Raw genomic sequence first — 17,078 nt, 5'->3', positions numbered from 1 at the left:
CGAACCACCTAAGCTGACTCCTTTCCAAGTGAAGGAGCAGCGGTTCTACTCCAAGTCTCTCTCGGGTGATTGAACTTCTCACCCTATCTCTAAGGGAGATACCAGCCAGTGTGAGTCATGACCGAAAGTATAAGGTCTCGGGTACAAGCGGCTCTAATCTCAGGCTAAGAGAAATTAGGCCTGTAATAACGACTCAAACGACTGACCAACGCATTTTCCATATTCACCACAAGGGGTCACAATATCCCCATGCACTCACATCTAATATCTCAATTATTTTACATCAAGGCTCTTGAGTCTAACAATGTGAAATCATGATCATCACAGAATGTAACATGCATGTCTCACGCACAGAAGCCTACAACAAGCAAAAGTAGACTAGACTAGGAAAAGAAGGATTTAAAATTATCCACTTTGAAGTCAATTCATCATGTTCTAATTATATTAAGGTAACCATTCATTCTTTCTTTCTTTTTTTCTTTCTTTACAATATACATTTTCTGATTCATCTCATTAACTTTTTGTTAATACCAAATAAAATGACAATTGGATGTGCCAGACAGACTCAGTCTAGAGATGATAAAATGTTGACCAAAGATCAAGATCACAATCAAGTGCATGGGTAAAATAGACACAATCTGGAATATGGTACATTTATTAATTTTTTTAAACATTGTCAAAAATGCAATGGTTAACTTCAATCTTCATCTCATCAGTTCTGGTTCTGCCTGACTGTAACTTCTGGCATATTTTCCGTTGTTTATTATTACTCTGACAACCAATCACAGACCATCCCTCCAGAACCTAAGTGGGCGGGGCGTTTCGTTGGGTTGTTCTAGTTGCAGCCAATGGAAGGGCGGGGGAGGGTTCATCAAGCGGGGGTGTCGGTGGGGATTCCGTGATGTGATTGGACGCAGTGCCAGCCGGTGAAAGTAACTAAGTACATTTACTTAAGTACTGTACTTAGGTAAAATTTTGAGGTATTTGTACTTTACTTGAGTATTCAGTAGGCTACTTTTACTTCTACTCCACTACATCTCAGAGGCGAATATTGTACTTGTACTCGACTACATTTTAGTTGCTTGTTACTTTATAGATTTGGATCATTATCACAAAATATACTAGGCCTACTTATATACATTACTTAAGCCCCATTTTGGCCATTTGAAAATAGCAGATCTACAAGCTCTTAAAGCATCGCAATGTGACACATTTGAAAACTTGAAATGGGCCATTCTGCATAAGAATACTTTATACTTTTGGTACTTTAAGTACATTTTGATACACAATACTTTTGTACTTTTGCTCAAGTAAATTTAGTATTCCTGACTTTTACTTGTAACGGAGAATTACTTTTTTCCAAACCTGATTGGACCATAGGATGCAGGCATCGCCAGCCCCCCCTGGTGGAGACAGACTGACAACAACGTTAGGCTTTAACTGCACGTTAGACTGGGATCAAGTTGCTTTGCAAGTTGCTGATCCGGTCTGAGTCTATACCGGATAGGGAAACGTTTTTTTGGATGTATGTGTGCGTGCAAATAACCGGATACAGTAGGCGGGCTTTAGACCGGATCACACTGGTTGATTCGCAATAGAGACCATGGCATCCCACGGGTGCTGCGGAAAGCCTGGTGAAGTGAGGTTAGTTGCACGTTGACAGTAGTGTCATTCATTACAGTTCATGGAGGTCGAGGAGGCGCTCTGTCCCACTCACTGCTGCAGACACAACAACACACACCTAACTCATTGCAGAACACACTAATTTACCTTTTTATTATCTGTCACATATTAGTCGCCGGGTGTAGCACGAGGCGGGCCCGTCAAACGCCGCTTATAACGGTTTTGGTTCAGCTTGCTAGCAAGCTATTAGCTAAGGGTAATAATAACGTTACGCCTGTGTAAATACATAGCATCCATTCATAAAGTGTAAGTTGAGTTGATTAGTCGCTGCTTGCTTGCTGGTTGGTTGAAGAGGGGTGATGGACTTCCTTGCTGGCTGCATTGGAGGTGAGTGACAGCTGTCTTTTGGTTGATTTGGTGTGTGATTTGGCACAATGAAATAGTATTGGGACTGCAACTGTCCACATTATATTATTCTAGTATTGATTAGATGGTTTGTATACTACTAGGTACTACTACTACTACTACTACTACTACTACTACTTCTACCACTACTACTAATAATAATAATAACAACAAATCAATCAAATCAAATTGATTTTTATAATCATAAATCCATTAGTCTGATTAAATATAATTAATACATGTTATGTTTTTTATGGTTGGTCGTACAACAGTGTTATACAGCCTATATAATAACTATAATACCTGAATATATTTTGTATTAATATTTTATTATAATAGATACTCATTATTCAATTACCAAATTCAATGAACTGTTTACCCCTTATTGAGTTGGTTAAGGAACACTTTAAATGACAGTGTTTTACTCTGGGAGTCAAAGAATGGACCAGATACCTTCACTCTAGACGAGTTAAAACACTTGGAGGATTTTTGGGCGCCCGCTGGCCTACTGGTCCAGGCACATACCACATAGGCATTGATACCTGACGGTGTCCTATCCAATAAAGGCATAAAAGCCCCCCCCCAAAAAAGATTTTAAATGTGGTTTTGACATATTGGTATCCCTTCCTTGATGCAGGACAGATATGCAGTACAATTCTCACTGTTCATTTAACTCTGTCTCTGAGAGTGTAGTGTACACTTGTGAGTTAAAAATGGATTTTAAGTTTAAATTTTGTTTGTATGTACTGTAGAGTCAGACAGCCCCACCTACAACAAAGAGATGGATCACACTTGTGCATTAAAACCGGGAATGCATCTGTTTCGTTCTAGATTTCTTTGCATTGGCTATTTGGCTTAAATAGCAGATATGCAAGCTCACAGCTGCGAGCTTGTACATTTGCTATTTCTTTTTTATAATTTTGAAAAATCTTGAAAGTGTGAGAACTGGCGATTTAGAAGGCATTTGTAGAAGAGTCGGACAGCACCACCTACAACAATGTGATGTGTCTCACCGTTTAGTTTGAATGTGTTCGCCTAGAGCCAGTCAGCACCACCCACAACAATGTGATGCAACTCCATTGCATGATTACAAGAGCATTTTCTAAATTCCGCCGCAGGAGCACATTACCTACATTCCTTAATCGCTGTTTGTCTGTGTTTGACTTGCATTAGGGCTGCTGGGCGATATGGACAGTCACAGAATCTAATATCACAATAGTTTGGACCAAATTCCTCGATATCGATATTGCGACGATATTGTGGGGATGGCTATTGTTGCTTTCACAACAATATTTCCATAATGACATGGAACAGAAGCCAGAACAGTAGGGTATACGTTTAGAAAAGGACATTGCATTGCTTTAACTGAAGCCTTTAAAACCTGGAAAAGACAACACTTCATGATGTTATAATATCCCGAATTCCCAGACTCATAACATGTTATCGATATAATATGAATATATTTTCCAGCCATTACTTGCAGGTAATTTTGTTTTGTAGCGATGGTGAAAAGCCGTGAATAAGAGACATTTTCAACGTAAGCTATTATACTGTATGGGTCCAAGTTTACTTTCTGGTCCTGTTGCAGTGTTTGTGTCACTAGCTAAGAGCAAATAAACTTTGACGCAAGCTGTTCCCTCGCAATGCAATTACACTGACAAGTGACATGGTCCATATTAATGCTTCTGTCAAAAAACACGATTAAGCTTGAGAACTTATTTCCATTGTGGTCCTCTGAGTGCAAGTGCATGCATGCATGCGTACGAGAGAACTGTGAGTGTTGTCCATCATGATGCAATGTGTTGTGAGCTTGTACAATAGATACTTGCTATTTTTTAAATATGACATGCTCAAAATGATCCACCCACCCTAAAGTGCCAGTTGCAGGGCACAAGCTAAAATGCAAGAAAAATAAAGTTTGCATACTGGATTGTGCTCAAAAAGTTTAAAAATGTATTAGCTTCCACCATCATAACGTGGCGTATCGACTCGAGCCTATAAGTGACTGAAGAGCAGCCACTTATGCTTGATACAGTACATCCCGTAATAATATTGTTTTGAACATATATAGCCTACATGGTTTCCACCTGACACTGACAGCTACAACATCTGGTTGTTATGATGACCTCAGACTCTCAGAGCAGAGAGGGAAGCACGCACATCTCCAAAAAATGTTTCAGGTGCTGAACCAAAAATACACACCATAGGAAGAAGGGAAGTCCGCACACTGTTCTGTAGCTCCAGCGACAGAATAAAATTGTCGCTGGAGCTACAGAACAGTGTGCGGACTTCCCTTCTTCCTATGCTATGATGACCTGCACGCCCATATGTAGCTATACATGATGGGCTGGTCGTGCATACTATACAGTACATACTTTGCTTTCGTGGAAAAGATAACATTATTGTACAGTACAGAAGGGCTTTTAGCATAGCTGAGCTAATGTGCTCACAAAGAATGCTGGGTTATTCACAGCGTTATTGTTTCCAAGTAGTAGTATTTCTCCTGGACGTCCTCTAACGTCTTGGGAAGAATTTAAAGCATGTGTTGTGCCGGACACGCTCTGCCCTGTATCATTAAACTAGCCCTTACCCGTTCAAAGATATGAGCTCCAAAATGATGTGCAGTGTGTGGGTTATGGGATGTGCACTGTGCACACAGTATATGAGGGATGGAAAGTAACTTTAACTGGTGCTTGCATGATAATATGTAGGAGTATCAATGTAAGAAATACTCGTTTCGTTTAATGGCTACAGAGATACTGTGTACCGATCTGCATGATTTTGGACAAAATCTGTAACAGGGCCAGACAACCGCCCCCCCCCCCCTCATGCTAGATGCAGAATAGATATGCCTCAAGCTAGATGCAGAATAGATATAGATACACCATAAAATGCTAATATACAGCATATGATTTGTGAAAGTGACAAACGGGCTTCACAGTTATGTTAGGTGTGTTCATATGCTAATGGTGATGCGATTTCAGATCAATTGCTCCAGCCACTGAGGAGAAACGCCTCAAGCTAGATGCAGAATAGATATAGATACACCATAAAAATGCTAATATACAGCATATGATTTGTGAAAGTGACAAACGGGCTTCACAGTTATGTCAGGTGTGTTCATATGCTTATGGTGATGCGATTTCAGATCAATTGCTCCAGCCATTGAGGAGAAACGCTGTGACAGACAGACACTCAGACAGACAGACACTCACTCAGACATTCCGAAAATTATATGTTAGATATTGAGGCATGGCGACCGAAGATAGACATGGGTGTTTGGAGCTGGTACCCAAGTGCACACATGCCACACTAAACCCCGCCCACTCACGCATGCATGCAGTGCATTCTAAAGAAGAGTACACACACCCATTCACAGACCAATCAAAAACTTTACAGTCAGTGATGCATAGCCTGCAAGCGAGTTGGTTCAGGCAGATACACTTGAGAGGTTTACACTCATGCACATCACTATGTGGGTGTACAGTATACATATGTGACGTGTCAAGCAGCTGACCAATCTGACAGTCTGTTTAACCCATTAAGGCCTGAGGCCGATTCTACAAATGCCTTCTAAACCAGTAAGACTCCCTAATCGGGAGATAAGCGACCGTAGGTGGCTTATCTCCACAAATAGGGCAAAAATTAGTTTTTCCCAAATCTTCCTGATCCATGTTGATGACATGAGTGTAGACATGCTGTGTAGTGATATTCGTGATTTTAGGGCAAAAACTGTAGGAGCAGTGTCCAAAAATGTGTTTTAAAAATCGGCCTGAAGGTGGCGCTAGAATAGGGCCATGTGAGAAATGAGGGGTGGGGTCTCCGCGTTGCCTTGGCGGACGAATAGGTACCGGCCCCGGCTCTCCCGGACGCTCCTAGCCCGAGTTACGGCATTTTATGTGCGCTGCAGTGGCAGGGGGTCCTCCACTGGGGGCGCCACCACTTTTGCATCCGTTCTGGAGCACCAGGAGTCGGTGGTCCCCGGGAATTCCCCGCGAGCAGCCCCGTTGGGGTGGTCATTTGGTCATTTTTGCACATTTGGTCATTTTTTACATCTGGGGGTCCCCAGGGACCTGGGGGTCCCTGGGGCTCCGGGGGTCCTTGGAGGTTGTAGTTTGGCAGGCAAGGAGTGTGTGTGTGTAAAATCTGGCATGGATCGGGTCAACGGGTGCAGAGATATAAGCAGGGAAAAAGTGTGACGTGTGAGCACATTTGGTCATTTTTTACATCTGGGGGTCCCCCAGGGACCTGGGGGTCCCTGGGGCTCCGGGGGTCCTTGGAGGTTGTAGTTTGGCAGTGAAGGAGTGTGTGTGCAAAATTTGGCATGGATGGGGGCAACGGTTGTGGAGATATGAGCAGGGCAACAGTGTGACTGACGGACTGACGGACTGACTGACTGACGCACAGACAGCCCGGGGAGGTTTTGGTAGTAAATGCGACCTACGGTCGCAATCAGTAGTTCTCAAACGCTTTTGTGCCAAGGACCCCCAAATTGAACAATATTTGGCGGCGGACCTCACATCTGAAAATATGTCGTGCAAAGGATCCCCAGAAAACTCAGAATTATACAAAATGTTTCAATCACTTTCAAGATGTTTTTAAAATGTTCAAAAATAGCAGATGTACAAGCATCTGTGATGCACTGTGAGCTGGTATATCTGCTATTTTTGACAACCACTTTTCTAAATCCTAAGTTTTCTGAAAAATGTATTTTGCTTTATATATATATAGCTAAAATATAAAATGACACAGACGCTCTCCCGGTTTTAAATGGGTATATATTATTTATCTCCCTGTTCTTAAATGGTTCTCTTGTAATGAGACAAATGTGTGAGTTCTCTGACTGAAATGGGCGTTATAGTCCCAGTCAATGGCATGTACACCCATGTCCTCCTGTCCCATGGGATATAAATAACTGCTTCCAACCTGGCGTCCCTATTTCGGCCATGTCATCATAGGCGAAAACCTTAACAGCGTTAAAAAGAAATGGCAAAAATGGTGACTCTAATAAACATGTCGTTAATGGCATCATGTTAGAAAAGCTTTCGTTCATTTAAGCCTACAGTACAGCTACAGTACACTGTACTGTAAATGTCTCAGCGCAACGCATAGCCTCTACAACGTACAACAAGACCTTTAGCTATATACCTGTAGGTACTAGGTATAGTAGGTAGGTAGGTACCGTAGGTAGGTAGGTAGGTAGGTAGGTAGGTAGGTAGGTACTTTATTCATCCCAGAGGGGAAATGCAGGAAATTGGCCAATCTTCTAAAACATGTGCGGTGTGACATTCAGGAAACCCCCAATATGACATCATCAATGCTCCCCATCTGTTATCTTCTTGTTGTGACCTGTGTTCAAGGATGTAAATAATAGTAGTTTAATGAGGTCAACGACCCGCCTCCCTCCTCCCAAACTCACTGCATGTCTGGCGTGTGTTGTGTTCTCTGCCAAGCCTACTTACACCAGGACCGTGTCCTGATAGGCCCAAATACCCTGAGTCACGTGACCATGCAGGTGATTAGACGGGATTAGCTGGCAAGCTATGGTTCACTAGTTTACTACTAGGGTGATGCGTTTTTACCCCCCAAATCAATAGGATTGTGTATAGGGGTGCAACAGTTAATCAAACTGATCAATTGAATTGAATCAAAACATACGAAAATCTCTCTCTCTCTCTCTTTCTCTCTCTCTCTCTCTCTCTCTCTCTCTATATATATATATATATATATATATTTTTTTTTTTTTTTTCTTTTTTTTCTTCTTTTTAAGTAATCAAATTATCGATTTGGGGGGAAATAGACAAAAACATTTACCCTGTTACAAATGAAAGTCCAGAATTCCAAATTTACTTGAAAGTACACAAAAGTAAGTGTCACTATCAAAACGTACCAAAAGTAGAAAGTACTCATTATGCACAATGTCCCATTTCACAAGTTTTCAAATGCATTATAAAAAATAGCAGATCTACAAGCTCACAATAGACGATGTGTCCTAAGGTTGTGGGTTAGACAGTCAGTGGAGCTCCGGCATGCTGAGTGAAGTTTTCATGAGGCCCTGGGTGAGGTCAGAGAGGCATGTCGGGTTGGGTTACACGGCAGCAAAGAGTCACGAGTGACAAGCTCCAACCTGGCACCAGGACACGGGTATTCTGGCATGAGTCTCTGAGGTTATGTAACGTCCAGAGAAGTGCTGAGGGTGGATGCTTGCCTGGGCCTTTATTCCCAAATGAGCTGGACAGATGAGGCAGCGTACTCCCTGTGGCAACAACACATGTCTCATGCTGCATGATTATACTCTACTGCACTGTACTGTACTCTACTTGCTGCTGGAAATTCTTTAACCATATGAACACCCAGCAGGGTCCATATAACTGGGGTAAACATTCTGCGAAAGTATAGAGCACCAAAGTCTGACGTCATTTACACATCCTACCTGGGTCGCGTTCTTTCCCCCCAATTCTGAATTATGATTTTTTACATCGTGTGAAACCAGTAAGACTCCCTAAATAGGGAGATAAGCGACCGTCAGTTCACATACACAAACTTTAGAAGGCAATGGTAGCCATACTATGTACCGCTTTCTGTGTACCGCTTTGCATGATTTAGGGCAAAATCTGTAGGAGCAGTGTCCAAAAATGTGTTTGAAAAAAATCGGCCTGATGGTGGCGCTAAATGAGACAGATCCATGCTGATGACGTCATAAAATGATTTTAGTTTAATGTACTTTTTTATCTTTTTTTTTGTGTGAAAAAGCCAGCATATATCGATAAAAAAGGCAATATCGGACATCTCTACAAATAAACCCAAAATATGAATTGTGTATTAATGTTCTGTCATTCACACATCTCTCTTTTCTGTGTCTAGGTGCCGCTGGAGTTTTAGTTGGTCACCCATTTGACACAGTGAAGGTAGGCAAAAATGTTCCTATTATCCCCTCGGTTCCACAGAAAAGAAATACAAATTTAGCTCCTTTCTTATTTGGAGTACCACTCTGAAGAAAAAAAATCACACCCGTGTGAACTGAGCGGTGGTTTACCCACCAACCCCCCCCCCCCCCCCCCTCCCCCCCGTGTGTGTGTGTGTGTGTGTGTGTGTGTGTGTGTGTGTGTGTGTGTGTGTGTGTGTGTGAGTGTGTGTGTGTGTGTGTGTGTGTGTGTGTGTGTGTGTGTGTGTGTGAACAACAGCGCCCCTCCCTTAACATGTGTGGTCAGAAAAGGTACTGCCAGGCTACATACACGGACGGACGGACGCATACATACCCACACACACGGCCACGTATAGGAGACGGTGTGACCACCGCTCAACAAAGAAACAAACACATTTACCTTAGCATCAGAGTGTTTGTGACTGTGGTGGAGGAAGCGTCGCGCATGCTCATCCTTGTGTCTGTTCGTGGCATGAGACACATGTATCACGGGACCAATTAAAACTGGTAAATTGATGTAATCACGAGAGGGTGCGCAGAAAATTACTATGCTAATTACTCACGTATCGCAACACCAGGTGTTTTGAGCTGGTAGATCAATTCAATTCAAAGGAGCTTTATTGCATGAGAAAACATACGTTTACATTGCCAAAGCAAGTGTCACAAATAAAATAAAAACAGTTGAAAATGGGGAACATATATACATTGGGAGGGGTCAGATCAGTTATGTTTTTTACACAGGGCACTGTCGTCGTACTGTGGAGTATGCCTTTGGCTGTAGCCTCACAGACCAAATGCCGAGTGTCACACAATGTACATAATGTACATCATACAATCTGGCCAGGTTGAAATGATGATTTTAGTCATAATGGTTATGATTATGGTAAGAATATGATGCAGAGGTCTGCAGTTGTTGTGCTCTTATCAGCACATAGTACATGACAACGCAACATTGTAAAGTGACACGGTGAGCTTGTAAATCTGAGATCTCCGATCTCCCCAGACATACCTGTGACTCTGTGTCTGTTTCCCAGGTGAGGCTGCAGGTCCAGAATGTAGACAAGCCTCTGTACCGTGGAACCTTCCATTGTTTCCAGTCCATCGTACGTCAGGAGTCGGTATGTATCTAAATGTGAAAATGCCAATACAGTCACCAGAGATATCAGAGCCTCCCCATCAGAACCATTCCTACTGTATGCTGCATGTTGTGATACGCAGGCCCACCCACAACTTGCAGGCCCCTCTGGTTGACCCGAGGGTCGGGCAGGTTTGGGTAAGCTTCAGCACAGACACAATTGCTGTGTGTTTGACGACAATGAATGGGTCGGGTTCGGTCCCTTGAGAAAGTGGATAATAAACGGGTCGGTGGTCATTATCGAGAAATCATTCTTCTTTTTTTCCCCCTTTCATAATGTTGTTTTGTTTTATTTGGGAGAAACGTAGTATTTTGGTATTTGTGTAATAAAAAGAAGTTTCAGGCAGTAAAAGCTAAATGTAATATATCTTTTGTACCGACTCTCCCTGAGAGTGGTATTGCCAAACTGGTATACGTGAAGGATATTAGTATCATATAACAGTATTTTGTACAGGGCAAGGTTGGAGCCAGACAATAACTGCCCCTGACCACCCCTATAGCCAAGAAAAGACAGACATGGACCAACTGTAATTATCATGCCCAACCATCATGGACCACTGCTTGAGAAGCCGTGCACTAAATGACCCGGTGACCTAAGATGATGAGTCAACGTAGTCAGTTACTGTGAAGTCCGAGGTCAAGACATTCCACAGAAAAGGGAGTTACGAATTTCAAGAAGGGAGAAGGTGTCATCATTATTAGGAAATGTGTCCGCTTAATGGCATGTGTTTGTTCACTCATAAATGTTACACATCAGTATAGTATCAGTTAACATTCAATATGGAAGGTTGGATAAAGTAAGAAAAAGAGATCAGTGGTTGGTTCTCAACCTTTTTGGAGCTCTGGACCACTAGCATATTTCAAGTCAAGGGCCACGCCAACCCACCTTTAACTCATCTTAGCCCCCATATCCCCAATCAACACAACATTGGTCCCTGGTTCACAATCAGTTGAAAACCCCTGGGTTACATACATGGTTTTCATTGTAACACTATTGCGATTGACTGGTTATTCATTTTTAGTTTAACGCCGTAGTAAGTATGATCAAATATAGAGCATTCTTTTTAAATATGGAGACAAGAGGATTCTATCCCGACAGCAACAATATGACATTTTAAGGGACATGGATGTTTGCTTGTAAACCATCTGAGGGGTTTTAGCCATGACACTGCTTTCTTGAATGGTTCATATGAAATAAGAAATAAGTAGCTTCTGGGAGAAGTTCCCTTTAGTGATGAGCAACTAGCAAAGACAACAACATTCCGTTGCAGTCAATGATTAGCTTGCCAAGTAGAGGTGCAACAGTTTATCAAATGTATTACAATTTTTGATTATGAAAAAAATAACACATTTTGATTACAGAAAATATGGATCTGATGTCTTGCAGACCGGCTATTTTTGCTATTTTTGACCGACACCGTTGTACAACAAAGTATACAATAGGGCTTAATCCGTTAAAGGGGAAGACCACCCATTTTCAATATTGAACTATGTCATTAATATACCTTAGAGGAGTTGTGTGGAAATAGAAAAAAAGTTCACCCCCTTCTGTGTTGCCTAGAACTGGAGGATTGATTTTGGGGTTTGTATTGTAAAGTACAACGGTGTGATGTCATCAAGTTGTACTTTACAATACAAACCCCAAAATCAATCATCCAGTTCTAGGCAACACAGAAGGGGGGAAACTTTTTTTCTATTTCCACACAACTCCTCTAAGGTATATTAATGACATGGTTCAATATTGAAAATGGGTGGTCTTCCCCTTTAATCAGACTCAAAGATTTAGTCAATTATAAAAACGCCTCTCGATTAGTTTATTAACCAAAAAAGAAATCAACAGAATAATTGATAAAAAGAAAATAATGAATAGTTGCAGCCATAGGCAAGGCCCTGGCTAGTTGTTTTGGTCTCTCTTTAAAGTGATTGAGGCAGTGTAAACTGAAAGGTCAGACACAGCTGGTCTTATGACTGGATGTGATGCTTTTGTTTTGTGGTTTAGCTGGAATGCAGCTCAGTGCAGGTCTACAGTGTGCAGGTCTTGAATGAAGCCTGACTTTGTTTTGGTTTGTTTTTTACAAGCAAAGGCACAGAGGAATTTATTTTGTTTTCCTGCTGCTCGGACATCAAGAGCTGCTTTTCAAATTATGTTTCTAATTATGGTTGTTTGCTGTTGTCCTTTTAAGTCTTTTATTGATATTGGAAATAATAAAATGTGTTAAGATTCTTCTTTCAAGTTGGTTTGATTATGTCTCCCATGTACAAGAGTCATGGCAGAATAAGGAAACTGTTAAGAGTGTAGTCAAACAATAAGGAAACATCTGTTCAGCATCTGGTTAGATTAACGGTCAAACTTATCAGTGCTCTATAACTACAGTAATGATTTATGTTTCCTTTTTTTATGTTTTCAGTCCAACGCATATATCGGTTTGGTTCATATATCGGCCATCAAACATATAATTTTCGGAATGTCTGAGTGAGTGAGTGAGTGAGTGAGTGAGTGTCTGTCTGTCTGAAACAGCATTTCTCCTCAGTGGCTGGAGCAATTGATCTGAAATCGCATCACAATTAGCATATGAACACACCTGACATAACTGTGAAGCCCGTTTGTCACTTTCACAAATCATATGCTGTATTTTAGCATTTTTATGGTGTATCTACTATCTATTCTGCATCTAGCATGAGGCATATCTATTCTGCATCTAGCATGAGGCAACATGTTTAACCAGCTCTCTCTCTGTGTGTGTGTGTGTGTGTGTGTGTGTGTGTGTGTGTGTGTGTGTGTGTGTGTGTGTGTGTGTGTGTGTGTGTGTGTGTGTGTGTGTGTGTGTGTGTGTGTGTGTGTGTGTGTGCGGGCGGGCGGGCGGGCGGGCGGGAACACAGTGTCTCTGTAGCCATTAAACGAAACGGGTATTTCTTACATTGATGCTCCTACATATTATCATTTAAGCACCAGTTAAAGTTACTTTCCATCCCTCATATACTGTGTGCACAGTGCACATCCCATAACCCACACACTGCACATCATTTCGGAGCTCATATCTTTGAACGGGTAAGGGCTAGTCTATACTATAATTTTGCGAATGTCTGTCTGAGTGAGTGTCTGTCTGTCTGTCACAGCGTTTCTCCTCAGTGGCTGGAGCAATTGATCTGAAATCGCATCACCATTAGCATATGAACACACCTGACATAACTGTGAAGCCCGTTTGTCACTTTCACAAATCATATGCTGTATATTAGCATTTTTATGGTGTAACTACTATCTATTCTGCATCTAGCATGAGGCATATCTATTCTGCATCTAGCATGGGGCAACATGTTTAACCAGCTCTGTGTGTGTGTGTGCGTGTGTGTGCGTGCGTGTGTGTGTATGTGTGTGTGTGTGTGTGTGTGTGTGTGTGTGTGTGTGTGTGTGTGTGTGTGTGTGTGTGTGTGTGTGTGTGTGTGTGTGTGTGTGTGTGTGTGTGGGTGGGTGGGTGGGCGGGCGGGGGGGGGGGGGGGGGGGTGTTGGCTGGCCCTCTTTCAGATGTTGTCATGTAGATCGGTACACAGTATCTCTGTAGCCTTTAAACGAAACGGGTATTTCTTACATTGATGCTCCTACATATTATCATGCAAGCACCAGAAAGTTACTTTCCATCCCTCATATACTGTGTGCACAGTGCACACCCCATAACCCACACACTGCACATCATTTCGGAGCTCATATCTTTGAACGGGTAAGGACTAGTTATTATAATTTTTTTGTGATTACATCGGTTTCGGCTATTATGCAGCCGATGTGTCCTGATTTTTAACCGTGTTTATTTTCATTCTAGGAGAACATTTATAAAAAAGGTTTGTGTGTGTCTGTGTATGTGTGTGTGTGTGTGTGTGTGTGTGTGTGTGTGTGTGTGTGTGTGTGTGTGTGTGTGTGTGCGCGCGTGCGTGCGTGCGTGCGTGTGTGTGTGTGCTTGTGTGCTTGTGTATGTGTTTTCAGCATCAGAGGCAATTGCAGTGATTTCCGAACTACGGTAAAAAAAGATGGCAGAGCATCTACAGTAGTGTCTAATCCGTTGCTCTCTCTGCCTCGACTCTAACTGTTGATTCTTTCCCATCCAGTTTGTGGGTTTGTACAAAGGCATCGGATCCCCCATGATGGGCCTGACCTTCATCAACGCCATCGTGTTCGGCGTCCAGGGCAACACCATGCGCCTGCTGGGCCAGGACACGCCCATGAACCAGTTTGCGGCCGGCGCGGCGGCCGGCGCCATCCAGTGCGTCATCTGCTGCCCCATGGAGCTGGCCAAGACCCGCATGCAGATGCAGGGCACCGGCGAGAAGAAGAAGTCGGCGAGGAAGCTGTACAAGAACTCCCTGGACTGTCTGATGCGCATCTACAAGCGCGAGGGGGTCTTGGGGGTCAACCGCGGCATGGTGACGACGCTCATCCGCGAGACGCCGGGCTTCGGGGTGTACTTCCTGGCCTACGACGTGATGACGCGCTCCCTGGGCTGCGAGCCCGACGACCCCTACATGATCCCCAAGCTGCTGTTCGCCGGCGGCATGTCGGGCATCGCCTCGTGGCTCTCCACGTACCCCGTGGACGTGATCAAGTCCCGCCTCCAGGCGGACGGGGTGGGCGGGGTTAACCAGTACAGCAGCATCGCCGACTGCGTGCGCCAGAGCGTGAGGAAGGAGGGCTACATGGTGTTCACGCGAGGCCTCACCTCCACGCTGCTCCGGGCGTTCCCCGTCAACGCCGCCACCTTCGCCACGGTCACGCTGGTCCTGATGTACGCCCGGGGCGAGGAGTTGGGGCCTAAGGACTGCGAGCCGGCGCCTCCCAGCCACCATGCACAGCTACAGCAGCAGCAGGTGCAGCCCTCCTCCAGCCTCCAAGTATAAACCAGCTGATTCGTGTTTAGCAGCGCGTCGGTGTCGCACACCACAAATAGCAGATCTAAAAGTATGCAGAGCCTAGCTACAAAGCTTGTAGATCGGCTACAGTATTTCTGGTGCGCGACACAGTGTGCGACCAAGTACAAATCAGGCATAATGGAGGTTACGGAGTTGGTCTACTTCAACTGAGGCACTTTATCACAGAACAGAAAGACAGAAACACACAAGCCTGTTAACCACTTTCAACCTGGCGTCCCTTTTTTGGGGAATGTCATTACTGTACAGGCGAACATTTCTAAATTATAATTTTTCAAAAATAACAAAAATGGCTTGTCTACAACTCACACCGCTACGATGCATTGTGAACTTGTAGATCGGCTATCATAGTAGGGCTGGGTGATATGGACAAAATCTAATATCACAATATTTTTTGACCAAATACTGTCCCTTGATATCAATATTGTGACGATAATATATGGTGATGATATCTCTTTTCTTACTCATTTACTGCCACCATAAAAAAACGACTTTGAGGGTTCCCTGCCACGCTATTTTGAATCCATCGTACTGTTCCAGAGCTAGCAGCACTGTAGCTAGCAGTGTTTACAATGGAAGGAAACGGCAGGGAGGAAAAGGAAACAGAGAAATTGACTTTTCCTGCAAAATAATGGAGAATCGGTTTCCGTTTCCTGTCCAGACTAGAAGCAGTACGTTTTGGGCACTTAGGCACCTCGGATCGGCGACCGATTTTGGATTATTTTTAATTAAATGAAATAAAATAAATATCTCTGGAATCTCGGGTGTGGTGTCCTGGAACATCGAGAATACCTCGGGAATCTCAGGTTTTGGCAGTCAATGAGTTTTTAATCTTCAGAAATATCAGAATTTCTTTAAGTATAAAATAAGTGATTTACTGCTATTAAAGTATGATATCCAAAATCACAATATCGATATGTTGCCCAATGCCCACTGCCCAGTCCTGATTTGTTGTACTATGGAAGTATATAGGGCTTAAATGGTTAATGCAGTCTGGCTCAGTTTACATACAAGACCAGTCGTTCCGAAATTGTAGGCTAATACTCAAGCAGACTGATTTTCAGACCAGTGAAGGGTTAATTTGAACTGTAAAGGCAGTTCTGCAGTTTTAAAGGTTACTGTTATGGTCACAGTGATTCAAGGTAGAGAAACCCTAGAAGTACCATACACAATCTTGTATCTTGTCTCTAATGGATTTGGGAGCCATTGTTCAAGATTTGTTACTGAGCCAGTGTAGAAACTGAAAGTTGATCTGTCTATCTCATGTGTATCTTTAACTTTGTCTGTATATACATATACAGTATACTGTATATTGTTTTATTTTATATCTTGAAAGAACCATTTTATCCCTGCCTTATATTAATTATGTGTTCTATATGAGAAGTTGAAGCATTAACACTTTACTGTATTTTCGGAAAAGCAAAGCAAGAGAGAAAAGTTGGATGTAGCAAGTAACAAGGAATATGTGAGAAACATTTCCGCTCCATAAAGGCCTTTTCACAAGGGAAGCGAGCGACTTACGCATCTAGTAATTGGTTTTAAAATGAAAGGCAAGGGGGCCTGTAAGGAGGCAGCAGGGACGTGCTGGCCACTGGGAAAAGCGGGACAACTCCCGAACGGCCGGTTCATTCCCGGCCGGTCCAGGCCGGCCATTAGGAAAGAAATACAAATAAAATGTCGGCCTTTGTTCCATTTTGGGGGCTGGGCGGCCAACAAAGTAAATCGTCACTGTCAGGCAGAAACCTGGTATCTCCAAGTTTCAAATGTAGGCCTATACATTTTTTTTCGCAAAGCAAAGCCCTGCTTCATCATACAAGGCCGTTGCACAAAAGTAGTGAAAACAGCAGATCTACAAGCACACAACGCCTCGCACCGCGAGGCGTTCTGTTCTTGTAGATCTGCTGTTTTCACTAGTTTAAATCATTTGTAAAATGATAAATACAAAACAAACGGTTTTGGTCATACAAGGTTTCCACTCGACAACGACGAAATATAACTCATGTAATTGGCCCACTGGCTTGTCACTTGTAATGATCTGAAACGGCAAATCTTTGAGTAGCAGCAGCGCTGTTAGCG

At 43.0% G+C, this 17,078-nt stretch overlaps 1 protein-coding gene across 1 annotated transcript; it reads left to right on the top strand.

Moving 5' to 3' along the window:
- Positions 1 to 1,736: 1,736 nt before the first annotated feature.
- LOC308300514 (mitochondrial basic amino acids transporter-like) lies at positions 1,737 to 15,248 on the top strand. Its single transcript, XM_080744362.1, has 4 exons — positions 1,737 to 2,010; positions 8,893 to 8,936; positions 9,988 to 10,071; positions 14,187 to 15,248. The coding sequence occupies exons 1-4, from the start codon at positions 1,983 to 1,985 to the stop codon at positions 14,970 to 14,972; spliced, it is 942 nt and encodes a 313-aa protein (XP_080600488.1). The 5' UTR covers positions 1,737 to 1,982; the 3' UTR covers positions 14,973 to 15,248.
- Positions 15,249 to 17,078: the final 1,830 nt, after the last annotated feature.

The sequence above is a fragment of the Nannobrachium achirus genome, assembly GCF_963921795.1.
Source record: "Nannobrachium achirus genome assembly, chromosome: 16".
NCBI lineage: Eukaryota > Metazoa > Chordata > Actinopteri > Myctophiformes > Myctophidae > Nannobrachium > Nannobrachium achirus.
Note: the sequence above shows the minus strand (reverse complement) of the source record. Positions and strands in the feature narration are given on the sequence as shown.

Excerpts from the sequence above, each read along its gene's own strand:
- LOC308300514 (XM_080744362.1), top strand. The coding sequence starts at position 1,983 with ATGGACTTCCTTGCTGGCTGCATTGGAG. Across the intron at positions 8,937-9,987 it reads ACCCATTTGACACAGTGAAG|GTGAGGCTGCAGGTCCAGAA; the intron begins GTAGGCAAAAAT and ends TCTGTTTCCCAG. Across the intron at positions 10,072-14,186 it reads CCATCGTACGTCAGGAGTCG|TTTGTGGGTTTGTACAAAGG; the intron begins GTATGTATCTAA and ends TTTCCCATCCAG.